At 40.7% G+C, this 27,204-nt stretch overlaps 2 protein-coding genes across 3 annotated transcripts; both read right to left on the bottom strand.

The window, feature by feature from the left end:
- Positions 1-272: 272 nt before the first annotated feature.
- On the bottom strand, positions 273-20,724 carry and2 (actinodin2). Of its 2 annotated transcripts, none has more exons than XM_069158050.1 (9): positions 20,647-20,724; positions 18,369-18,504; positions 13,544-13,603; positions 6,584-6,712; positions 5,960-6,051; positions 3,958-4,002; positions 2,786-2,949; positions 1,351-2,235; positions 273-1,123 (listed from the first exon to the last, which is right to left on the bottom strand). In XM_069158050.1, the coding sequence occupies exons 5-9, from the start codon at positions 6,030-6,032 to the stop codon at positions 737-739; spliced, it is 1,554 nt and encodes a 517-aa protein (XP_069014151.1). In that variant the 5' UTR covers positions 6,033-6,051; positions 6,584-6,712; positions 13,544-13,603; positions 18,369-18,504; positions 20,647-20,724; the 3' UTR covers positions 273-736. The 2 variants fall into 2 exon arrangements, with proteins under 2 accessions (XP_069014151.1, XP_069014152.1); XM_069158051.1 differs by lacking the exon at positions 20,647-20,724 and adding an exon at positions 20,124-20,313.
- A 4,149-nt stretch (positions 20,725-24,873) lies between these two features.
- On the bottom strand, positions 24,874-26,636 carry apoda.1 (apolipoprotein Da, duplicate 1). Its single transcript, XM_069158052.1, has 4 exons — positions 26,520-26,636; positions 25,809-25,930; positions 25,612-25,697; positions 24,874-25,422 (listed from the first exon to the last, which is right to left on the bottom strand). Exons 1-4 carry the CDS (start codon positions 26,634-26,636, stop codon positions 25,187-25,189), a joined length of 561 nt encoding a protein of 186 aa, XP_069014153.1. The 3' UTR covers positions 24,874-25,186.
- Positions 26,637-27,204: the final 568 nt, after the last annotated feature.

Below are 27,204 nucleotides of genomic sequence, written 5' to 3' on the forward strand. Positions count from 1 at the left end.
ATGGGAGAACATAAACTGGTAAAAGCTCTACACGGCAGGCCAGCTGGCACGACGACGTGCTGCATATTGGATGCAACAGCTGGGGACTGATGCACTGAATTTATGTTTTCTTTCTCCGGCGGGGTTTAAAACATTCAAAACATTTTCTATACTGTAAGATTCTGTCTTTGCTGCAGATGTATCTGTACCTTGAGGTAAGGATGGCAGAAAACTTCAAAAGATCTTTTTTTTATTTTATTTAGAACTTTATAAAACCTAACAGAAGAAGCATTGTGAGGTTTAAGAGTGACAGAAAACTGTGGTAAACAACATTAAATACACTCGGGACAAAAAGAATGTACAACAGAGAGAAAATCTTGCCCACTAGCGCAAATTCAAACTAACCCTACTCTATCACACATCTATACATACGACTCTTTTCTACAAACATACAGACATGAAGTATTTATCCTACACGTTTCACAAGATATATAATATGCTGACTGCTGCTTTATAAAAACAGACCAAAAACTTGGGAGCCTTCAGATTGTCTGGGAAAATCAGGTTTTGCTGTTTAAAAAGATGTATCATTTCACGATTGATTTGATAGCTTTGGAAGACCTTGATGAAACTGTGGAAGGTTGTGGTCCATAAAGTCCATAAAGTTTAGAGACTGTAGCGTGAGCTCCATCTCCGGCAGTTAGATTATGTGGTCGGTGTTGATTCTGCTATAAAAAAAAAAAAAAAATTCTGAGATCTATTTGGACTGGCTCATGAAGCCCCGGAGAAAATCTTCAAAGCGCGACGCAGCAGCCTCCTTAGCCGGTTCGTCTGCAGCAGCAGGGTCATCGGCGGCGGCGGCGGGCTCAGCGCGACGCAGGCGGCAGTTGTAGTCGAACTCGGGGTCGCAGTCAGGATTAGGCAGGATTATGCCGTCCGTGCCGGGCTTTGGGGCCTCAATGCCGGCGGGTGAAGCAAACTTGTAACAGTTGGGGTCAAACGGATGGCAGAAGGGCTTCGCTGGAGCCTTGATGTCGGCCCTGGCCTCGGGGCCAGACCTGACCGGGGTGCAATCTTTGTCATAGTGCACATTGCAGTCGTAGCCCTCCTCGGTCTTGCCTCGGTCACCGAGTTTGAAGCGGACCTGGTTGATTCGATGGAATTGTGTTTTTGGGTTCAAAAAAGATGCAAAGCAGATCGAAGACAGCAAGTAAAAGCATTATTCAACACTCATTTCGTTTTACGACATCATTTAATACACCAAATGTTAAGGAATAGACAATTAGTAGAACCATTCAATGAGCAAGATTACACTAGATTAGTCAAAACACTGAACTATTCAAACGAACGAACGGGACTTCAGATTCAGACCTGGTGCTCAGGGATCTGCGGAGGGCGCAGGGCAGCGGCGGCTGCCAGTGTGCAGTATGGGTCGTAGCGAGGGTCGCAGGACAGAGAGGCAGCAGGATGTGCGGGCGCATGTTTGGGGGCATACTCCAGGACGGGCTTGGTGAGGCCGGACAGCTTGGTGGCGGTCAGCGGGTTGCAGCCGGCTTCAAAGAGGGGGTTGCAGCTCTGCTCTTTAGGGACCTCTCCAGCCGCCAGGGGAGCGGGAGCAACCGCGTTGGTCACACACAGAGGATCCACCTCTGGGTCACAGCTGGGTTGGACCATGTGGTAGAAGCCAGTAGGGGCCTTGTGGACCAGGAGAGGCCTGCAGTAGGGGTCCTTGGGGTCACAATTGAGGGCGGCATAGGACGGAGCGGGACCGGGGTCCGGGTGGTAGCCGAACGCCGCTCTAAGGTGGTACTGCAGGCACTCCACATCGTCACGGTTGCAGATTCTCAGCAGCTCGGCCGTCTGCTCGGCGCTCAGGAAGGGCTCCAGGACGGGAGCGTAGTGGTAGAAACCAGTGGGGCCCTTCTGGGGCCTGGGCAACATGGGGGTGAGGATAGGAGCTGGCACCCTGGCCGGAGCCGGCTCCGGGACGGCAGCCTTGGGGACGAGGTGGATAAGGCAGCTGGGGTCGAGATAGGGGTTGCACAGCCTGACAGCAGCAGACTTGATAGGGGCAGGCATCACCATGGCGGCCTTTGGCTTGCTAGTGGATTCGGCGATGCACTCCGGATCGTCAGAATCGGCACAGGACTTGTAGATTTCACTGAGGTGCTTGAGGTAGTGGTTGAAGGTGGGTCCCTCCTCTGACCTGTGCTTGTTCTGTAGGTAGGCCATGTACAGACGATCCAGGTCCTCAACCTGAAGAAGAACAGGGAGAAAAGAGGACAAAATGAACACATCTGTTCTGATCTAATATTATGTACATGCCATAAAGAGTAAAACGAAAAATAAAAGAATGAACATGAAGCTCTTGATGGAGGAACATAAATCCTCTGTGAAGGAATGCATGTAGTTTTACAGCTTTTTCTGTTTCTCGGTCTGTATAGCCTGACTCTTAAACCACAGAGCTCTCACGGGCACTAAGCTCTAAAAAGTATCTTCCCATATTAATAGGGTAATGGCATATTCATACTTTTATATAAGCATGATCTAAGTAATAAATCATTTATTGTAGTCCTCTAAGTGGCTGAAATAAGGAACCTGTCAAAACTAAATTAACAACCTGTAACAGTCTGTCTTTTTCCTGCAGAAAATGTTCCATATTTGATACAAAATGAGGAAAAACTCTCCTTAAAATTCAAATCAGTGACGCAAATTGTTGCCTCAGTTTTGAAAATAAAAACAAGCACTGTTTCATTATGATGTCTGGGAGAAACTGAATAATTCATGTAAAACAAACTCCACTCACACCCTCCTGGTTGTGGCTGTCCATGAAGTATTTGTACCATCCCCAGAAGTCAGGCAGGCGCTGGAACTGAGGCACAGTCCACACGGGGACGTTCCTTCTGCTACGAACCAGCTGTTTCAGGTTGGGCATGGCCTCCGCTTTCACATCATCAGACACTGCCGCCACTGACGGGGGAGGAGAGGGAGAGACAGTGAACTAAAGTGAGGGCTGGTGCCAGAAATCACATTCAATGAAGTAAAACTGAAAAGATCGTTTTCTTTGTCGAAAAAACATCTAGAATAATAAAACGCCAGATAATCCGAGTTCACTCTTTTTTTTAGAGTTTAACTTTCTTTTTCAGCGTGAGAACATTAATAGCGCACTCATGTCTATGCATTAACTATCAAACTACAGCTCGCTGCTGGTTAGCTTAGTTTAGCTCAAAAACTGGAAATGGTTTAACAGCTAGTGTTAATCTGTCCAATCTGTCTATCTTTATATAGATGGACGGACGGACGGACGGACGGACGGACGGACAGACAGACAGACAGACAGATAGATAGATATACTTTATTGATCCCTCAATGGGACATTTTTATTTAATTCTATATACTATCTATAGAAAGAAATACAAAAATATAGACATAAGGTGCAGTTGGAGTGTAACCATCAATGTAGACATTACTGTAACCTGTGAGAACAGTATTGGAGCTGAGGTGCTGCACATTTGGTGATATTTTATAGGTCTACAATCTATCCTTATACAAGTAATGCAGAATGAATAGAGGAATATATTCATTAGCATATATTCATTATATTCATTATATACATTAGCATCATAAAGTAAGGTGCTGTCTATTATAAGATAAACTAAGGTACATATCAGTGTTTAAGGATTGACTGCAACTAATGATTATTTTTCAGTTAATCTGTTGAATCTTTTCTATTCATTTATCATCAAAATACACTTTCTGTATACTAGTTCTTTCAGCTGTAGATTGGACTTTACCAGACTGTAAGGGTGATTTTATTCCGAGCCATCATTAAATTTAAGTGGCGCTAACTGCCTGAACTGAAGGAAGGAAGATCAGATGGAGGAATCATTTATTTCTTTATAAATATCAGTGATTGATGTTTTTGAAGTCTTTTTTTGAGTTGTTACAGCCATCGTGTCCCGCATGCCACATCCTCACCGTCCTCCTGCTTGTGCTGCTCCACTGGAACGGCCCCCAGAAACTCTGTAAAACACAAGCAAGCAGCCACATTAGCAGCAGCGGGGACATTCTCTGAGTACGACCAGATGTTGAGCTTTCCTTCAACATCAGGGAAAACGCTGAGCCACTAATAGGCCCCCGGGTGAAACACGGCAGGTACTGGGGCTCTGGCGCCCTGACACCGGCAGTGTCCCGCAGATTAAAACACCCCCTACCCGTCCTCCACCTCCAGATCCCCACCCAGCTCCATGCCTGCATCGTTTGAACCAGACCGGTGGAGTCTGAGCAACTACTGGGGGCCTCCTTAAAGTTAACCTATAAAACTACAAAGAGCGGGCCCTCACACAACCCAATTACCAATACACTGTAAAAGTGGCTGGTAGGAGGGAGAGGACGTGTCTGAGTGTCTTCTGCTCCACTGGGGGTTCCCTGCAGAGGTTTATGACTACGAGAAAACGGCCAAGTCAGCTGATTATCGCAGAAGCTTACAGTCCTTCTCATTTATTAATGTGGAAAATCTCCCAGAGGAGCAGGGAAAGATGTGTTTTTATGACTTCAGAAAGGTTTCACAGTACTACAGGGCATCACCAGGATGGGCTGCTTTACTGCTAAGGAGACAAGAGCAATATGGTGTTGTTAAATGAGGCACAGACTAACGTGGCAGTGTCCACCACTGCTTCTACAAGGACTAATTTGTAGTAAAGTACCCTCACAATAAATTGAAAACCAGAAGCCTGGAGAGACAGCAGAACTACGATCTTTTACTTAAGTAGCAACACTGCAAAAACAAGGAACTACAAGTTCTGGAAGCATTACCAGCCACATTTGCTTAAAATATCAAAAGTAAAAGCAGTGGTGAAGGAAGTATTTATGGCCTTTGCTTAAAGTAAAAATACTCTGTGACAAGTAAAGGTTCTGCATTCAAAATCCTACTTAAGTATCAGTACAGAAGAATCAGCATCAAAATTGTACTTGAAGTAGCTAAAGTAAAAGTACTCATTATGCAGAAGGGCCCATTTCAGCTTCACATATTTTACATAAATGAATTAATAATAATTAATAAATAAATAATTATTGATTCATTAATGAGTGCATCACTTTACGTTTTCGTTTGTTGTAACTCTATACTGCTTTGGAATACAGCGTAATTCATTAGTTGATTTGCATTTCATATCATTAATCTGAATTTGCAAAACAACTCGTAACTAAAGCTTTAGGATAAATGTTGTACAAATGTACAAAGTATAATATTTTTCTCCAAAGTGTGGTGAAGTGGAAGCAGAAAGGAGCATCACAATGAAATACTTAAAGTAAAAGTACAAGTACATCATAACTGTGCTTAAGTACAGCACTGGTTTAAATGCACTCCACCTCTGAGTATTTGTTATGTATAACAGATAAATAGCAGATGTGACTATTATATTATAAAATATTGTTATTGATGCATTAATATGGGAAAAAAACTTTTTACTGCTGAACATATTGTAACTACATGAAACTGAGTAATTAATCATGGTTTTTTTTCCCAAAAATCTCAGAGAATCATCAGTGTAACAGTAAATCCTTTAAATGAAAGAAATGAGGAGGTAAAATGTACAACTTGTGACCGAGGGTTGACAGTATGTACTGATTTGTTTTGAAGGGTCATGAACAACAGACCACTATGTTTAGAAGTCATCGCTGCATCACCAGAAATTTTATTATTTTGACACCAAAAGCAAAAAATTTCAGTGTTATTCTCTTTCATTTTTTAAAAAATTTAATTAAAAAATACTTGTTTGTAAAATCACAAAATTAAAAAGAGAAAATCTCCAAATGTAATTAATGTTTAGTCGTGTAACTCTTCCTCAGCTCAGCAAATTCCCAAAAGGCTGCCACTGAAATATCTTCAATGATAACAAGAAATAACTAATATCACATGAGAGAAGATTACCACAGGTTGTGTCTAAAGTCACAGATTAATTTGTTATTGACGTCTCACCTGGTAATAAAACAATCGCTAACAGGAGTCCTGTGTGGATCAGCGAGAGCGATGGTCGTCTAACACAGGCCATTTTCTGTTTGATGTGCGTCCTGAGGGAACAGACAGTAAACAATATTCAGTGTATTTGCAGGATGAATGTCTGGCTGTGAACAGTAACACTACAATGCAACTAAACTTTGATTGATCCCTGCGTCTTATTGGCTTTTGTGGGGAATTTTTCAGCTGACTGTTAGATATGGAAATCCTTGAGAAGACAATGCACTTGGAACAAAGAGAGAGCTTTTATTTAAATGGCTGATGCCAAGACAATAGAGAGGATTGAGGACATGCTGTAATGGAGCTTTTCAGGGATTACTGAGAGAAATAAGGCTTCGGTTCTGAATATCAGAACATCAAATAGAGCGACTGAACTCGGCAATCAAAGAGCCAAAAGCTGGAGATGTTCTTCTCCATTGCTGTATGGTTTGCTGTTGAATTACAGCTGCTGTGCTCACGACAGATTATCTCCTGCAGTGTGACTTTGGCTCCTAAATCTGAGGAATTTCTCAGGTTTCAAACAAAGCAGTGGAAGTTGAAGGCAGCCACTCTGATAAAAACCTAAGCACTATCGTCAATCCTTACCTGCAAAGGTGCTGAAGTTGTGGCCTCCTGTGATCACCTCTGGACCCAGCGGCTCTCTTGAGGGGGGGAGAGGGGGCTTGCTGCTCCGTGGTTGCCTGAGCTGTCTGGACCCTCTACCTCTCTGCTCCCCTGTATGGGACGGACACGCAGGGAAACATTTTTAAGGAGCCCCATTGATCATTAAAAACAAAAAAGGCATGTCGTACAGCTCTGGCGTGCTGTTAGGCGCTCCGGGATTGGCTCCTGTGCTGCCATCCATCCAACCAATAGGGGGTCCTGTAATTAGGAAAGGTGAGCGGCACCGCTGCTCTCTGTGGAGAAACATTAACAAGGTGCCATTTAGCGCCGCGTTTCTTTCCTCACAGCTTTGGAATTTGGGGTCATCATATGAGGTGAGATTGTATTTCAGCCAATAGTTGATTTTGACATTTGAAATGAACATAAACAACCTGGAAACCTTTTATAGACTATTTGAATGATGCTGCAATCCAACCAGCGGACTAACAGTTTTTTCTCCTCAAAATATTTGTAAAATCAATAAAAAGATTTGAGAAAGAAAGAAATTAACATAAACAGCTGAGTGGGTGTGAGTGTAAAAACTAAACAGTTTTAAATCCACACAGCTTGAGCGCCTGGGGCAACCGCTGATAAAACTTCAGAGTCAGTAGAGCAAGAAGTAGTCCTGGTATCCGATGCACTCTCCGAAAGATACACAAATAGCAGTCATAACAATCACTTCCTTTACAACTGTAAACAAACTAAAGGAATCCGTCTTTTATGTCTCACCCTACTGTTTCATCTCTGTCTCTCTGCAGCCACTGACTGCAAAGCCTAAGAAACTATTTCTGAAATAACTAATATGTTGCATCACTATATTGACAAATGTGAGAGCAATATTGTCCAGAATGACAGGAACATGACTCATTTCACGTCAGTGATGCAACGCCACATCCAAGCAGCAGTTGCACCAGCTCGTTTGATAATGAAACTTGGTGTCAGCCTGTAAATGTCTGAAGTCTGCCGTCAGTCGCTGTCTTACTCAGCTATTTTATGCTGCAGCTCAAAGCGGCTGCGGGAGAAAAAAAAATCTGAGTCAAAGTGTTTTGGCCAACGTAGAATAAAAAAAAAAAAGGTAAATCTCAGACCACTAAACCTTCACGATTTCACACTTTAAAAATCTTTTACCCGCCGGTAACGAGGTTTACTTTCTTGGTGCATGCTTTTTATTAAACAACATAGAGGAAGCTCCATTAGGAGCAGCAGGTCTCATACAGAGAGCCTCTAATGAAACAAACTGCTGCTGCTGCTGCTGTGGAAGGCAGACCCATTAGGACGCGCTTGCCAACAGCACTGTTTGTGCGGTACACCGTCCTGAAGCTTGGAGTTTGCCACGTAGTCTACACAGCCTGCGGTCTGTGTCAGTGGAATATAATGTATGTGGGAGCAATGGGAACTACAAAACAGGAACTCAGACAACACAGGCAGCCTTTGTAGGTAAAACTGCCCTCAAAAAACAGACCAGCACAAACATGTAGATACAATATACATACAGCATCTCTGCAGGGTGCGTCCCAAAATGTTTTCTCCAAATTTTTCTCTATCACAACCTTTTATTACCAACTTTCAGCTCGTTTCAACCATTTATCTGAGTTTTAACTAACCATTTAAAACCTTGTCCACGTGTCCAAGTGGTGTTTTTTGTATGTTGGAAGACATATCATGAGTGAAAGAAGCAGTCATGGCTGAGCACTTATGAACTAATCTTATATTCCTATCTTGAGGCAGAGAAAAGCAATTGCCTTTTGGCAATTTTACAGTATTTTTGTGTTATTCTAAGGGTGCCTACATAGGTGAGTGCACAATGCGCAGACCCTCTCCGAGTACACAAACAAGGACATGCAGCACAGCAACATGCAAAAGACCAAAAATGAATCAATTCTAATGGGAAAAATTATTATTACATCAATCTGTGCACGAGCAGTTCTTTGAGGGAATGAGAAATGACAATCCGTTGGTTGAGTTAGAATAATTTGGGTACTACGTACCGGCCCTATGAACCATGCACCTTAGTTTGCACTCACATTATCCATTGCTAAACTAGCAAAAGTGGATATGGACAAGCCCTTAATGCACTTGCACCATGCGCTACAGTCCATGTTAAATTGTTAAAATAAGGCTCAATAACAATTTCACAAAACACAGATTTTTATGTCACATACTTAAATAACCAAAAAGAATCAAAAAACAATCCCATCAAATGTCAGGATGGGGATTTGCAAGCTCGAGCTGCAGACAAATGACGGAGGTGTCGGTGGAAATAAAGGCGGAGCTTAGTTGCAGAGTCATTGCTCGGCATGTACTGAGTAAAAGCAAAGATGTAGAGTTACATCTAAAACACTAAGGCATTAGAGGATTTTATTTCTTGACTTTTAGCTAAAAATTCAGGACTTTTGGCAGAACATGCAATTGTTCACACATTGCATATTATGACATCTCACTGGCTAAATAGTTCACACACCATTACAATCTGTGGTGTTCAGGTGCTAGAGTTAACTTAAAAAGTGACTTTTTTGTTCTTTATATTTTTTATCAAATTAGCTTCACACGCTCTCCACAAACCCTCATATATAAATATATTTATATGTATTTATAAATTTATATATTTATATATATAAATTCAATAATTCACATGGTCTTTATGAAATTAAAACCCAAATTAAATCTAGTTACTGCCGGAAGCATCATCTGACACTCCGTTCCTAAATGACACTTTTCCACTGCCATACAGTTTGTCCCTGAGGACATGGGTCCCTCTTGCATGACGGATGATGACTCAGCCTTGGCTATGATCGCTGCAATTTATACATTTTTGATTTATTAGGGCTGTCACAGAAGGAGACAAATTCCTGTGTTCTTCATCTTAAAACAGAGCTGCCATCAGGAGATGTCGGTCTCCTTGTGTGCGTGGAAAATTCAGAGCGCCTTAACAGTAATTTGGGCTAAGAAAAGCCCATAAAGTGTCTCATGCTACTTGTGAAAGAAAAGCTCATTAAAAACACAGACCCTTGTTAAATGACGATGCCTGTCACACACTTTAATATAAGCACTTTAGCTGTGGTTCGAGTGGCTCATCACACTCAAAGATCAACAGCAAATCACTCTGCGATTATTAACAACAACTTTTAAACCTGATGTTAGTCCTCTCAGTGCAGAAAAGAAAGTCACAATAATGGATGCGGTGAGGACAGCAGTCTCAAGTGTTTCCAAGTTCTGTCTGAGAGCTTTCACTGCAAACATTAAACCAAACCTGAGAAGCTGAGAAATCTTAAACATTTCAGATTCACCATTCACTGTCAGCTGGAGACGTTGAGCAGATCTGAGCTTTGTAGTTTTTAGTCAAATGAAAAGTTAACAACTATTGATTGAACTGTCAGAATAACACCTAATGTTTCCTTATTGGGGCATTTTGTAGGTCGTGATGTCAGTCGACTGGTCAATCAGTTCGGTCCAGACAGAAATATCTCAACAAGTATTGACTGAACTGTCAGGAAACTTTGTACAAGCATTCATGTTAACCAGACAATAAAGCCAAAAGACTTTGATTAAGCTCCTCTTTTTTCTTTTAATGGCATCATCTGGTCACCTGGCGCATTCATGAGCAACTAGAAAGTGGGAAATTTCCATCCTCAAAAATACCAGCCTGGTGGTACCGGACCCAAATTCACTTTATGAATATAAAGGTCTGGCGACGCTCCATCAAGAATCATTTGCAGTCGTTGCATCCTACTGGGCGTAGACGGGCTTCATTGTGAAACAACTGGAGCAGCTTTAACCAATTGTTAAGACCACTGCTGAAACTACATTTAAAAAAAACACTTGACTTCAACGTATCGTACGAAACCACCGACACTGGTCGCTGATTGGTCCGCCCTTCAGAGTGGCTCAGCAAACGTCGACGCGAGCCGCATTTCCAGACTAAAATAACAGTGAAGAAAAGTGAAACTCTGAGCAACAGTAGGACAGAGGAGGAAAACACACCTAACAAACTGGAACCATCCATGAAGGTGGGAGGTTTTTGAAATCTCTGAGAATTCGATTTCTGTGTCACCTGACACGGCAGCATTTGTTGCAAAGGTAAAGGTATCCAATCTTGGTTAGCCCAGGCTGCCTTGTTTACCAGCTGTGTTGAATGTTAAAAACACTCAGTTCATCGAAACGTGTTGTGTACAAATAATATTGAGCTCCATTTCGTCTCTGCATTGATTTATATGAATGATGATGAGGTTGTTTGTCACTTTTCTGTGTTCTGAAATTAGAAATATTGAACATTTTCTGCTTTTGTGTTGCCTGTTTGTGAACGCTCTCAACTCAGAAGTGGGATGTTCTCAAATAGGAAATATCCCAATTCCCTGCTGCAAATTTCTTTTCCAATATTTATGTTTATGGCCCATCAGCTGCAAAACGAAGGATGCTCAAATCGGCTGATTTGGTTTTGAGCTGATTAACAAATTTTAGCATGCTACTCAGTAAACTAAGACATTACATATATTTAGCATCTTAATTTATCGAGTATGTAAGCATGTTAGCATGCAATGTTAGCCTTTAGCTTAAAGCACTGCTGTGCCAAAGTGCAGTCTCAGAGAAGCGCCTGCATGCCTGTAGACTTTTCTTTCTGTAATCTATTACAGTAGAGATACGTTAATTTGTGCCATGTCTGCGAAGGATATATTTACACCTTTCTAAAACCTTTTAATAAGGTTGATTATTTATTCTTCCTTCGCTTATGTATCATTTTAGAAATCCCAGTGAGATTTGGTGTGTAGCTAGTGCTGGGTAATGCACATTAAAGAGTATTAGGCTGTAATTAATACTATTGTCTTGAATAGAACTGTTAGACATTTGTGTGCTGACAGCACAGTTCTGTTTTGCTGAATCTGTACAGCGCGCTTTTAAAAACCTGCAGTCTGCATTTTGTGTTCTTCAGACGCTTATCTGTCTCCACTTGTGCTGAATAGTAATAAAACCCCATCATGCCGTTGCCCACAACTGAAAGTATAACTGACCTTCAGATCAGCATTATCATTGCTGCTGATATTGAGGAGTCTCTCTTTAGGCAGTCAATTTTAGAAATGATAGAATCCACACGACACCTTCACAAACAGTCCCAGCAGAGTATAAAAAAAAATAGGTTTCTGAATCTGTTCTGGTGTCTCACATGTTCTGTGGACAACACATTGGAGGAGTGTTTCTTTACTGTGGTGATGTAATCCACAGACACACATCAGTCTGTGTGCTGGTCACCTCGAGAGGCCCACAGCGCTCACAATGATATGTCGCATAAACTGTCCTCACTCTCTCATATGCGACGTAAGTATTGATTTCCTTCTTTAAAGCTCCTCTCCAGAAGTTATCATATTTCCTGGTGTTTATTGGCTGCAGCATTGGGGTTTATCACACTCGCTCTCAGTTCTGCCTGAAGCTCCGGTCCCCTCATATTACTCTTCAGATTCTGCACCTCATATACTCTGAAAAAAACACTGCATCCAGTAGGTTTCAGATTTAGCTGATAATGGGGGAAAAAAAACCAAGAATCTCATTGTTAACGTTATCAATTAGCATCTCGGTAATAGATTGAAATAATGACCAAAATGGGAACATTTAACTCGTATATGTGGTAAAATCACATTTAAGGTTTTACATTGAATTTACAGTTCAGAAAACAAGGCAATTTTCCTTGAACTTCAATTATGGCTGCAACTAAAGATTCATTCTATTCACCAATCTACTGATTATTAATTTTTTATTATTGAGTTAATCGTTTGGTCTTTGAAATGTCAAGAAGTTAAGGAAGTTGAATATGTTACGTAAGTAACTAACATTACTTAAAAGAAATCTAGATGGACTTTTGCTTTCTCACGGACTCGACCACGGGTTTAACATGTGTTCGTTCCATCCAAACACCCCAACCTCCCCCCAAAGAGGACTTGGGTCACTTTTTCTACTTGGCCACATAACCTCCTTCTTTGATCCAGATCATACGTGCGTGTACTTTTCACACCAAAGCGCTGACTCGGTATTCTGTGGTGAACTGACGGGTGTATTTCATGCTTTGGAGTGATACCGGGCTACCAGAACAGCTACTACTGTAAATGTAGTAATATTGTCAACATGATCAAAGTGGTGTTCAAAAAAACTGTGATACATTACATCGACTTTTTGATGCATCTTGTGACTTTCTAATTAGAATAAGTTTAGAATTCACAGACAATATTCTGAACTCTTACGCGCTGCCTTAACTTAATTTGCTTTCAAAGCATTAAACATAACAAACTTATCTTCATTTTCTTTAAGTTTCAATCTATGAATAAAATTTACCACGAGTAATAAAAAGTTAATAAATTGGTTTGTATACACAAAATCTACACATGTATTCATTCTTGACCAGTGTCACATAAACACAGGTGTGGTTGTGTACCCACTGCACACATATGTACAAATTCATGACGCAACAGGACACGCTGCAGAAATAAAATGGAACACACAGAATATATGTGAATATCACACACGGTCATACAAATAATTTAAGCCCCTTTACTAGACCATCACTTATCACATGCCATCTGCAGCGTGTTTAAGGGCGACAGCATACGGAGCCTCTGCTCTGCTGTATAATTACACTCCCAACAGGTGTTCTCCAGTATACTGAAACCTGCAATCCAGTTCAGAAGCAGTCAAAGACATGCGCGCGATACAAGCTCATAATTTCAACATACCATATCCTTCGGATCTCAAGAATTTCACAACATCTGGAGGGGATGACAACTATTTAAGGATGTTTTAAAAACCTGAACACGGGACGACTATGAAAGGAAATTATATGTCATTAGACAGTAAATGGTTGGTTAGCTTTCCACAAAGAAAATGCAGAGAAAAAAAAGGTGCAGATATCATCCATCATACCTCTGCAGACGTGTTAGTCTCTGTCACTGGAGGCTGTCGTCATGAAAAGAGCCTCAAAATCTGTAGAGAACACAACAGCACAATCATTAAGCGCTAAAAGTTGCATAACAGAACAAAAACGACGGCTAGATCTCCAATTGTTTCTGCAAGCCAGGAATTTTCCCATAAATTGCCCTTACGGGTCGGTGGGTCGAAGGGGCTCAGGTTGATAAAAGTAAAAGGATCTGGGGATGCACTTGCTGAAGAGTCTGCAGGGTGGTTTTCCTGTGGGTCTGAAAGTTTGTGAGGTCAGAGGTCGGCAGGAGAACTGTATAAACACACACGGGAATATGTGCCACATCCTCTTGTTCTGCAGTTAGTCTACATTCAACACTCACTAAAATCCAGTTTCAAGGAAAATAAGCCGGCATTTTTTTGTGAATGTCATTCCATTCAGTGAGTATTGTAAATTAATTCGCTGACATTTACCAGAAGTTTTTTAGACAAAATAATAAATCAGTTACTTAAGAAAATACCTGGCAGAAAACACTCACCGAGCATTTTATTAGAAGCACACAGCTCGACAATAAACCCTTCTAATTCTACTTTATGTTTATTATTAGTGGTGATCAAAGGTGTTCCTATTATTTTGTCCAGCCCATAAACATAAAGTAAAGTTATCACTCCCCAGACAACGACAACAAAAACTGAAAATCTGTAAGCTTTGTAAAAGTATGGAAATGATCAATAAAAACTGTCATCATTATCAATTAAGGTAGCACTTATTTTCTCAATTAGTTATGTGTTGGATTTTATTTTTTTTTTATTCAAAACATTCTGAAAAATACTCCTAAAGCTTCTTAAATACTTTCTAAAGCTTAAGATGAAATCTTCAGATATTTGGTTTTGTCTAATGAGGTGTACAAAAGTATTCATTTCTTTTCACAGAAAACAGCAAATATGTCAAAGTAAACATGCTCAACGTGCTCAATTGTGCTGTATAAATAGGATTTGCTTACTGGTGTTTGCACAGTCTGTGTTTAGTCTTCGTACATTACGTGCAGCCTTCGACTATTTGTCTTATCTGTGCACAAAATGCTGTTTTTCCAAAGGTGTCATCAAACGTGCAAAACAATATTTTGAGCCAGATTAAAGCCTTCCGAAGCGAGACAAAACACATCTTCAATAAAAGACGCTTGACTGAATTCCAACATACATGTATATGATGGTGCAATACTCTGGCCTGACTGTTTCTGGATTTATGAGGCCGATACAAATATCAATGTCTATAATACTTTTAACATTAAGTTGGAAACACTCTACCGTGTAAAATATCTTTGCAAACGACAGCATAACATGGTGATAAGATTTCCGCTTCAATGGAACTGAGGGGAACAGCTTAAACCATGTGTACACAATACACTGTAAATGTGAATAAACTAGACTGTTCTCGTTCCCAGGGCATCAAATATCTGCCGTTTTATCACAGCTGTTGGCGTCAGAGAGATACACACAAGGTATCTTATGTCTTATTCCCTGTGACGAGGCGGGTCGAGAAGGGTCATGTGGTGTTTGGATGGAACAAACCCAGGACTTTCACCTGCGAGATCTGTGTTTGAGTCAATGATAAAGCAAAAGTCAACGTGGATTTCTTTTAAGTAACCCAAACCATGATATTTTCCCTTAATCCCAACCACGTAGTTTTTGGTGCGTACACATAAGGCACACGGCACCTTATGCGTCCACATGATACGTGAATGGCTTTGATAAAACACCAGTAATTGGACGCTTTGGGAAGGAGAACGCGCTGCAATAAACTCTACAATTTTCAGTGGTCTAGTTATGATAAACATGAGCACACTGTAAAAAAACGATTTGTTGACTCATTCAAGTCATCTTGTTGTTTTGACTGTCAATGTATAATTTCAAGTTTATTACACTGAAATAAATTAGTTGATACAACATCCAGTTTGTTGACTCAACTTCTTGTGTCAATAAATTCAATTCATTTGGACCAAAAAAAGATGCTCGTTGAGTTTATTTTATCAAGTTCTACAAATGTGAATTGAGTCGTCTCAACTTGGACATACTTCATTTTGTAACTTATATTACCACGTTAATTAAGTTTACAGAAGATTACAGAGATTTTCAACACTAACTGGTGCAGCCGAACCAATACAGACAAAGCTAAAAATCTACGAGAACTTGCCGACCCGAAATAAACACTGCTGCCGCAAAGACATAAAAATATTCTCATGTCCAATTTGATTTGAACTTTATCTGCATAAATGAATCATGCTGAAAAAAACAACAGGTTAAAGATGCTGTGTTCAAACAGGATATAATTTGACATATATAAGGCTGAAGCATTTCCAAAGGAATAGTTTTAAAATCTCACTGATACTGCTGTTTTAAATTATCCTAAAACTTTAACTAATTCAAAACTTTCGAGCCAGACTCATACAATCCCAACACAAAAAGAAAAATGTTCACAGAACTGCTGCAACCTGGATTTTTCTCTGCGGTGAGGAATAACACAAATTAGCACAAACTGTCAGAGCTGTTTTACTTCTGCCAGTGTGAAAGAACTGAGCCGGGATGACGCTGATTGTTTAAATTAATGAACATTTAAAATCCCTTTATAAATGTGGGCCAGCGGATTGGGAGCTGCTTCAATGGGTCTGGAGACAGCTGTATGGTACACATCTCTATCAGAGGGGGATAAAACCTGCCACCCTAAATGAGCCTCATACAAAGCACATCCACAGAGCTCCCTGCTGGGAAGCCTGCGTGGAATCTGTGTCGCATATGGCGTGAAGTCGTGGCTGTTTGATGTAGCAGCGCCTCGGGACAGAGATCACACTACATTATAAAACACAGTTTGTAAAAGGGAGGGCGGGGTAAAAGGGATGTTTTGAGGCCAGTAAAGAGATTTCCTGCTGTGGAACCAGCAGCACTGCGATGCCCAGGGGTGAAAAAAACATCACGCGCTAATAGATCCAATCTGCCCTGACTGACAACTTCTCATCTGAAGATGACAGACTCCTCCTCAGCTCACTTAAAATTACCTGACTGCTAGAGGTAACTTATATTTGCTAAATCCTTTAAGGGGATCATTAGAGCTGAAAATGCTGTAAGGTTCTGTCTCGGCGTATAAAGATTAATCAACACTTTTCAGAAAATCAATACTGAAGTCAGAGATACAGCTGCTGTGTGTTGAACCGACGTCCGATCAAAGTCTGGGCAAATTTTAAGTAACTAACCGTGCTCTTGTGATATGTGGGGGGGTTGTGGATTTGTTTGTGGCCCTCCCTCTCTGCTGCTAAGTCTGTCCAATCGAAAACCTTATCAAAAACACTTCCTGAAATAAAAAAAATAACCCCCCCCCCCCCTCCAAACAACAAAACCAGACTTCACTGTGTACAATCTGCCATTAGCAACTAATGGCGCTCACCTTTCCCAGATGACAGCAGTAACTGGAGTAATAAGCTTTTTCATCTGCATGTTAAAACACTGGATACAGTGCAAACGCTGTCCTGCATGTCATTATACCTACAACTACTGCTGTGGTTTATTTTGAGCATTTGGTGCACGATACTTCAAAAGACTTTGCTTGAGGAAATATAAGCTTTAGTGACCCTCATCGAATCACCGTAAAACTAGATCTAACCGAAAAGGAATTGTAACTTAATCTTGCCTGAATCAGCTCAGGACTGTTATTAGTTTACTTCTATGTATTTAAATCAAACTGTGGATACATGTACATGATGATTTAGTTTCTATACATCTACATTTCAAGATTTATTGCAAACTTGATGTTGAAAGCAGATTAGTTTACTGCTGTCTGGCTGATACAGAAAAAACTTGAAGTGTTGTTTTTGTTTTCTATTGTCCTTTTTGTGTTGCTCTGGTAACTGCATAGTGCTGTGTTTGGAAGGATGAAAACAGATATTGATTTTGTAAATATGGATGATGCACAAGGACAGAGTTGCCTGTTGACATATGAAACATTTACTGTATATAACCAAGTTAGTTGGAAGAAGCCTGAAAATACAAATGTATCTGGATAAACTGAAGGCCAGTAGAAGATCAATTGCCATTTTTGCACAAAAACATGTTATTTGAAAGACTATAAGTGCTATAAGTATTTTGTTATTTTTGTGTAGACACTACTGAAAGATGCAAGTTTTGTAAAACAGCCATATTTTGTAATCACATGCGGGACAGGCCATGTTGCATGGCTCAGAAATAAAGAAATAAATCATCTCAAACTATAAACAGCTCCAAATCTGTCGGTTATATTTTTAAACAGACTGAAGTAGAATAATACATGCAACGTTTGTGATCTGAATGCATATGAAGAAATCTTTACTTTCAGCTGCCTTCTTATTGGCAGAATGCAGGTTCATCAGCAATCCTGTACTTCCCCCAGCCTGCAAGATGGCAAACATGCAGCTCAGAGACTCATAATTAACCCAAGAGAAACAACGAGCAGCTTTACATGCTGGGGATAGACACAAAAACTCTGTTGAGATAGTTGTGATTTTATAATTCCAATGTGGTTCAAGCAAACTTCATTTATAGAGCACCTTTCAAACAAATCAAATGTAATTCAGAGTGTTGACAAAAATGTATGACGTTGAAAACGGAGCAGAGACCAGGAAGAGAGTTACCTGTTATTGTGCTTTAATGCTGACGGAAGAATTTTCATGAACGAGCTCAAACAAGGGGTGCATGTAGTTTTTGCATGAAAACGCTTTTTAAAAATGTAACCAGCTTCACGTAGACATTCATCTGAGAACCTCTTGGATCACAGAGTCACTCGCACTGAATGCACTTTAGTTACCTTTCCGACAACGATCTTGATGTCGTTGAACTAACACATAGGAAGTGTTTTCCCAGGCTAACAGCTTGTTCTCTTCCAGGATCATCCTCAGCGCTTCACCTGCGCACCTTCCCCTCCACACACTGTCCTTTAAAACCTGAAGCAGAGGAGATCAATTATTTAGATACGAGGGACTGATTCATCAGTTGTACATCACTAACGAGCGGGAAAGATGCTGAGTTTTGCAGCTTTTTCAAATGAATCACCGACTCCCTTTGTCAAAGCTATGGCACATACACAGACCCACAAACGATGAATACAACAAAAAGGCCTCAGCTTCTGCTCGTCACTTTGAGCTCTGCAGGGCGTCGTGTTTTCGCTCGTCTTGTGCCAAAACTCTTCTTTTCTTGTTCACGTGATTCTCAGACTGCAGTGAAGGAGGTAAGAATGAAAAGTAGCATATTGATTTCACAATGGTTTTCACTCACACACCGGATTGCTTTGATTTTGAAAAATATTTGGAGCAACCGAGTGAACAAAATAACAACAGAAGAATAACTAGAATTGGAGATGTCATATGTTAGACATCACCTACTGCCATCTTTCTCTTTTTCTCATTGCCCTGTCGTTTTTTTTTTTCGTGGTGGCACTCAAAGAATGAAAATAAACGGCCCCCTCGTGAAAAAGACAGATGAGCACTTTCCATCATTCTTCTTTTCAAAGAGACCCTGTTGTTACCAGACGGCTGACACTCTCTGTTGGAAATAGAAAATGATACGAGGACGATCGATGATTATACGCTGTCAGTTACTCAAGACAAGTATAAAAATCCATCTTTTACCACAAGGAGAGGTGATACGCCCGACCCTTTCCTTTCAATGGGTCACCACCATAGACAGAGAATGTACAAGAGTTATAACCACGGCAGAGTTACGTAATCGCCTGATTATCTGAGCTGACCACAGTCATTTAAATCATTTTCATTAATCTGTATAAAAACATTGGGATGAAACTAACAGGAATGTCATTTTCATCACTATTTACACATTGTTTGATTTAGCGCTCTCTTAATGACGTCATCTTGTTGCGCCTCCTTCTTCGGCTGTGGTTAATGGCACATAAGTGAAGTATTATCACCACCACACTACATTGTTGTTTTTTATTATTGGTACCTGTTTTACTCAGTGATTCTCGGGGATTTCTCTGTACATTTCAGTAAAAGGTGTTGTGTATTTAGGTTGTTGTTTATGTTCTACCTGCCCCGTGTAAGTTTTGTTTACAAAGCCAAATGCAAACAGAAATGTTTTTTGTTTTTTTTATTGTATGTGCCGATGTTCAGTGGTAATATATGACTTCTTCAATAGAAGTACTATTAATCTGTAATTATAGTAATATTTTGATATGATAATATTTATTAAAATGTAGTGTATTTTTTTTTCCACTGATTATGTTGAGATTTATAGTGTGACTCTTGGAAGTCCGTGACCCCCAGGATAGGAAGTAATTAAAAAGTAAAACTTACCCAGCTCAACCTCAAGCTGCTGAACAGTAACATGCTCAATACATGGTGTCATAATAAAATATCAGAGGGAGCTGTACTTTTACTTAACTTAGGTAACTTGTGCTGATGTAGGCTACTTTTACTTGCTGGTGGGATTTTAATTTTAAAACTGTGTTATTGGTACTTTTACTTGAGTAGAGGAACAACGTGCAATTATACATCAACTTCAACTGGTCAGTGAACGCATCACCGTCCAAAGCGACTTCAAAACCTACCACGGTTGTGAACGCATCACCACTCAGTTCGTTTGCTCAATTGCTGGCATGGTTGCTTGTCCAAGCTACTTAGTTCGTGTCAGTACAAAACAAGTCTTTACGAGCACTTCACTTAAAGTTGGGTTTAACTCATCCTTTAGTGTTCACAAAGCAACAAAAACCACGGTCGTTTCTTCATATTTTCATTCAGTTCTTACCTAATGAAACGACAATATGAGCAGCACGGCTAATGTAGCGTGGTGTCGAGTAAAAATAAAGCCGATGTGAAAGGTGAGTCAGGTAACAAAGGTTCCGTCTCAGTTTTGAGATAAGCTCTCTTCCGTAAAATGTTTGTCAAAATTCAAATATAACACAAATACGCTCATATTTACTTTGACTAGATGTAACTGTCACCGAGGCAACAGGTTTATTTAAGTGTTTGATTTATTTTTTTTTCGCTGGAAAATACTGCTTTGTTTGTGAAATGTATTATTTATATATATATTTAGCACTACAATTAGGTTTGTTTTTTCTTGCATCCTACCACGGGTGGTTTCTCCCAGCACGAACGGCAATAGTCAGATGAATTCTTGTCTCCAAGGTGTTTATTTCCACCACAACCGTACACTACTTACACACCAGTGATGTTACGAGATGTGCCGACGCTTCGAAGCGTGTGTCGAGTAACGGAGGGGGCGTGTCCTCGAAGCGCGTGTCGAGGCTTGCTTTCATTTAGGGGAGGAGCCAAAAATGATGACGTCCGAAGCCTCGCTGCCCGGCTGTACCACGTGACTGCTTCGAGAAGTGGTTCAGATTTTGCCGGGAGGTTTGACAAGCAATATAAACCCCTCAGGCTCCGTTCAAAATGTGGGTTGTTGGTGGAGAGTTGAGGTCAGTTGAGAGTTTGGATAGTTTGGAGAGTTTAGAGAGAGAGAGAGATAGTTTGGAGATTTAGGAGAGTGAGGAGAGAAGGATAGGTGATAAGATGGAGCCAGCTGGGAAGAGGAGGATTTTCCCCTGTGTGGGAACACTTTGATTTGATAACTCCTAATAAGGTAAGCTAAATCTAACTCTATTTCAGACACATTAGGTTTGCTTATCAAGAACTGTATTTTTCACAGTTTCTTATTTTATTCAAAGGTGAGGTGTTTATTGTGCTCCAAGGAGTTGGGGTACAATAACAACACCTCATCCATGCTGAGGCATTACCGTGCCTTGCATGAGAATAAGGAGGAAACAGGAGCTTCACCCAGCCAAGGTAAGTCATTACAATATTACAAATGCACCATCACAATTTTTCCCTGTTCACTTTTGTTTATTGTGCAAATAAAGACAGGTAACAGACACTGTATTTATTCTCTTTTAACCAGCCACCAGAAAACAAGAGCTGGATGAAGCCCTCGTCTCCACGATAGTGAAGGACACACAGCCCTTCAGTATTGTGGATGATGTTGGATTCAGGGCATTTGTGTCCAAACTGGATCCTAATTATGTTCTCTCTACAAGGCAGGTATGTATGGGTGCATGCATGAAACAAATGAGTACTTTATTGTGTCTCACAGTTCAGCACTATATATTTTTTCCTTTAGGCTCTGGATGCCATGGTGGAGGCCAAGTATGAGTCAGCTAAGGAGAAGGCTAAGGCTAAAGTGGAAAAGGTGGCTGCTGTTAGCCTTACTTCTGACATGTGGACATCCACAAAACCAAAAACTGTTGAGAAACTGTTATTTCTGAATAAAAATGAATAAAATGTCCCCTGTCCTGTACATCATTGTCCAAGTTACACAAGCATATTCAGTCCCCTCTTCCTAGTTCCACAAGCACTTTCACTGTCCTCTGCCTGCTTAAGCCCATGCCATTTTCCTAAAGTGACAGAAAAACATTATTACACAACCTGCCATATCACATGATACTACCATTTTGGGAAAATTTACACACAGAATACATTCAAAAAATATTTTATTATGCACATATGTGATAATTTATGTACAGAAATGATTTGGTCATACATTTTTGTAATTCATAGTCATTCCCAACAGCCATAACAGACACAAAAATTCAATGCATCACATGTGGTTCAGATACAGCTGCCTGTGATTATACACTTGGCCAGTAGGTGGTTTCGTGTGCACATGAAGCTTCGAGAAATGAACCCTTTCTCGAACCAATTGGCTGAAGTGGTTCGATGCCTCATGAGGCTTCATCTCACCATCACTAATACATACACACTTTCTGTGTACTGATCTGTCTCACAGCCACCCTGCTACTCCGTGTCCTCTCTCGTGTCTGGTGTCCTGCTACTACCTTTTATCAAACCAGAGAAGGACAATCAGGGATCAGTTTCAGCTGAGGCCAATTAGGCCTCTCCCAGGCACCTGTCCCTGAGCCCCAATCAGTCCCTCCTGCAGCTGAGCCAAACCACGCCCCGCCACCACATACCCCCACCGCCCGACTTAGGCCTGGGAGCCATCCGGCCTAACCTACTCCCTGCCTCACCTCTTTTTTAGTCTTGTCCACTTGAGGGCGCACCTGCCCAAGTGGTAGCCCAGATACTGTACTTCCCTCCGTCCAACTGCACACTTCCCTGGGTTGGCGGTGAGCCCAGCCTACCTCAGGGACTCCAGCACCGCGCCCACCCGCTGCACATGCGCCGCCCAGGTGGTGCTGTGGATGATAACGTCATCCAGGTAGGCGGCAGCATATGCAGCATGCGGACGCAGCACCCGGTCCATGAGGCGTTGGAAAGTGGCTGGGGCACCGAACAACCCAAAAGGAAGTGTGGTAAATTGGTACAATCCAAACCTTTTTTTTTTTATCACTTTTTGGAGTATGACCTTTTTCTGAACTGACTTGCATGCCTCAAGTTACTTCTCACTGTAAAGCAACTCTAACCAGTGCACAATGAAGAAAAAAAAAAAAAAAAGTCATTCTCTATTAGTATGACTGCACATACAATACTGAACCATGTGGCTTACCCTTAGAGAGACTTGCCTTGGGAGGTCTCGCCCTCTGTGAACCACATGGCTTACCCTTACAGTGATTCTCTCTCCGTGAACCATGTGGCTTATTGAGGGGACTCGCCCTCCGTAAACCATGTACCGTGTGATACCTGAGTGGGGCTGGAACCCGTGTCTTCATGAGGTCGTTTCCAGCCCGGTGTCGGCGTCCTAGACCGCTGGACTATCTTTGGCGCCAGAGTATGAGTCACGGCATGAGAAAGTGTTCACGGTGTTGGAGGCTGTGACTCAGACGGTAGAGTGGGTTGTACACTAATCAGAAGGTTGGTGGTTCCATCCCCAGCTCCTCCTGTCCACATGCCTAAGTGCCCTTGAGCAAGACATTGAACTCTAAGTTGCTCCCGATGGTGTACCATCGGTGTGTGAATATGCTCCTGATGGCAGCACTTTGCATGGTGATCTGTCTCATTAGTGTGTGAATGGGTGAATGGGAAAACCATGTTAAAGCCCTTTGAGACCGAAAGGTGATAAAGCACTATACAAGTACAGACCATTTACCATTTACTCAGAGCGTCCAGTGACTCAGCAAGTAAAAAAATTCTACTTCACCAAAGTTGCTATTAATGGTTCAGATTCCACCTTGGCCTGTTGATGGTGATTCAACTTTTAGTGAAGTTGAAACGTTTGGAGAAATTGAAAAAGTTTTGCATACACTACACATTACAGGAAGATATTTAATATCACTGCAGACCCCCTTGAAAATATATTCATCTACTATCCAAAGAATGTCTGTGGTAATTTTGGTCGCATTTGAATGAATATTTATGTACGGTGCAGTTATAGGTTGCAGTGAGCCAAAGATTTGTCACAATGTTGTCTTACTCCTGGGAAGATTGGTGGCGCAGTTTGCCGCATCGCCACGGCGACGCCCTTTCACAAAGTCAAACGTAATTCTCAGTATATCATCAACCACATGTTTAGGCTATTCTGACCCGACTTTAGGTTCATGTGATCAACCACATCGACGTAGCATGTGAAATTATGAAAAGTGTAATTTCCAGTTGCCACCAGGGGGCGCTATGAGTGAATATTACCATATAGGTGTCTTCAGGGCTGGACTGTTATCATACCTGTAACGTTTGGAGAAGGTCGGTCCATGTACATAAGATTTAGAGCAACTTGTAGTTTCATGGCGAGATGCTCAAAATGGCCGCCACGCCACGGGCACACCCATCAATGAAAACTAATTATTTTAACAACTTTTAATCCCAAACATGTTAAGAGTGCACAGAAAAAAATTCAAGTCGGTCCGACAAAATCCCTAGGAGGAGTTCGTTAAAGTACAACATGTGCGAATCACCAAAAATGGCGACTAAATTCAAAATGACGGACTTCCTGTTGAGTTGACATAATGGTGCAATGTAACTTTTTTGTACGTCTAGGTGTGATACACATGTCCACCGATTTTCGTGCATGCACGTAAATGTAGCCGTCTGTATAGGGGGCACTAGCGATCCATCTGGCCACACCCACTCACGACTTCACTAAAATACGAAATTTTTCACCATGAGTTTTTGAATATTATAGAGCCTCCAAAAATGCATTCAAACTTTCAGGATAAAAAGAATAATATTTTTACAAATAACAATAGGGCTTTCGCACTTTCGGTGCTCAGACCCTAAAAATGCTTCAGAACAAACAAAGATCACATGAAGTTTCACTGACTTTTATTAACACTAATTGGATCCTTTATGTTTCCAGTTTGTATAAATATTCAGGTTGCTCAGTATCACTTGATTCCAATATAATTCTACTACTGTATACCACCAATTAAACATTTTTTATTTCAACCAAACTGGCAGTTTAAAGTGAACCTCCCAGCTATTACTTGTACTTCAAACACCATCACATCAAACTACTTACTATATTGTATAGGCAGTTAAATAGTGCTGTAAACATTAATGTAAAATAGAAAACTGTGTTTCACACACAAACCAACATAGTTTACCCTCCTAATCACAATTACTGTAAAATATTAGTCAAAGATTTTTCTGGAACAAATACTGGAATCATTTCTCCCCCTTCTGTCAACAACAGCACCATCTTGTGTTGCACTGCAGTCATCGCTCAGAGAGTTTTCTCACATCCCTGCTGCTTGCTGGCAATCATCCTGGTCACGTCAATGTTGTTGTTGGCGAAGATCTCCTTTGCTTTCTCAACAGTGGCGTCCGGCAGTGTCCTTGTTCGGCTCATGATCCAGGCAAAGTCGACGTGGAAGAGCCTGAGGATGTCCGTGCAGGAGTACACCAGGGCCGAGTTCACGTAGTCAGTGGAGAGGATCCAGTACGGGGAATAGGGAAGGACTGGGGTGAACACACAGGAACACATAGGAAGTCAACAAGGAGCCCAGAAGAAGACCACAAGCAGATCTCGGGGAGAGAGATTAATCTGTCCAGTATGAGGCTGATAAACACACAACATTACCAGCTAGTTAAACAACATCCAACGGTAGCAGTTATACTCAAAAGTGTACTGAATGTTGTCTCTCTCACCGTAAGAATAACTTATTCCCATCTTGGCTGGATTCTTCAGATCTTCTATGATACCAGTCCCCTTGATTTTCCTCAGCTCTCCTTTTCTGTTTTATTCCAGACAGACAGATTTCATGTTGAATAAAAAAGAACACACACCATGCAGTCATTATCTCCTGATTCCACATTTGCACAAATAAATTGCTCATAGGACTCACAGTATTTCAGAGCTGACCACTCGAATGGAGTTGTCTATCTTCAAAGTGAAATTGGTTTCAATGCATCGGCCCTTCTCAAACTGGGCTGGCAGTTTGGCAATTTCAAACCATCTCCCCATGAACTGTGAGGCCAAAAACAAACGCGAGTTCAAAAACAATCTGGAGAAATGTTAGCTGAGACTATGAATAAATCTACATACTTTAATAGATTCTGTAAAAATATATGGCAGGTGTCCCATTAAACCTATTCTGTACCAGCAGTGGAAAGTAATTAAGTAAATTGTATACAGTGTCACACTATGGCCAAGTTTAGGTTCCCCTTTTGGACTATAAAGTATATTTTAACTTATTTACTGAAGTAATACTTAAGGTTTTGACCCAATTGAACTTTACTCATGTATTTCTTTGCTAAATACGAATTAAATACAACAAAATGTTCAGTACATTTTTAATGCAGGAACATTTCTGATTAAATAGAAGCCAAACTTGTGAGCTGACTGACAATCAGACCATCAGACACTAAATGTGCTGCAAAACAGTCTGGGATCTATTTTTATATATATATATATATATATATATATATATATATATATATATATATATATATATATATATATATATATATATATATATATATATTAAACGACAAGATAGAAGTACCTTATATCATCCACAGGCAATTTATTGAACATATTCTGCACAAACTCATACCTGTTTAAGGTTAAAGGCAGATTGAACCGCTGGTTCTGGACACGGGCCCCAGTGGGGGATCTGAGCCCTGATGGCGGGGAGAACGAGGGCAAAAAGTAGAACGAAAGGTAACTTCATGGTAGAGATGGGCCTTTGTTACCTGCAGATAGTGTCAAAAATGGATCACAAATAAAGTGAAGACAAGGCAATAAAGTAACAGAAATCTGGCACAACTGAAACGCAAAAGTAAAGATGACTGTTGAAGAGCCAGACAAAGATTTTGCCCCATTAAATAAGTGTTAAATACCTTTTAAAAACAAACAACAATATCAATTTAAGTAAATAAACATTTGTATACACAGAAATGCGCTAGTGGTGATCCATGGTCCATATATATACACATCAACAAGCAGGGTTTTCTCTTACCTCTGTGTGCTGCTGGTTCAGATATGTGTTCTCTCTCTACAGATTCTGGTATTCGAGTTAGCTCTCCGCGAGGTTTTGCACTTCTGCGTCTCCGTGTCATCAACAGGCGTCTTTGTTTAAAGGCAGCTTTATTTCAGACATGAAGTAAGCTATTAGTAAATTGGAGTCATGGGGGACATACCAGAAGAAATGAAATAAAACAATCTGGATGTTCTCCTTTTTTAGACAGCCAACAACATTATGTTGTTTTGTTGTTTTTTATTGGTGATTTTTATATTTA

Source organism: Embiotoca jacksoni, unplaced genomic scaffold, assembly GCF_022577435.1.
Source record: "Embiotoca jacksoni isolate LCO1_2020_lvr unplaced genomic scaffold, fEmbJac1.0.p SCAF_22, whole genome shotgun sequence".
Taxonomy (NCBI): Eukaryota; Metazoa; Chordata; class Actinopteri; family Embiotocidae; genus Embiotoca; species Embiotoca jacksoni.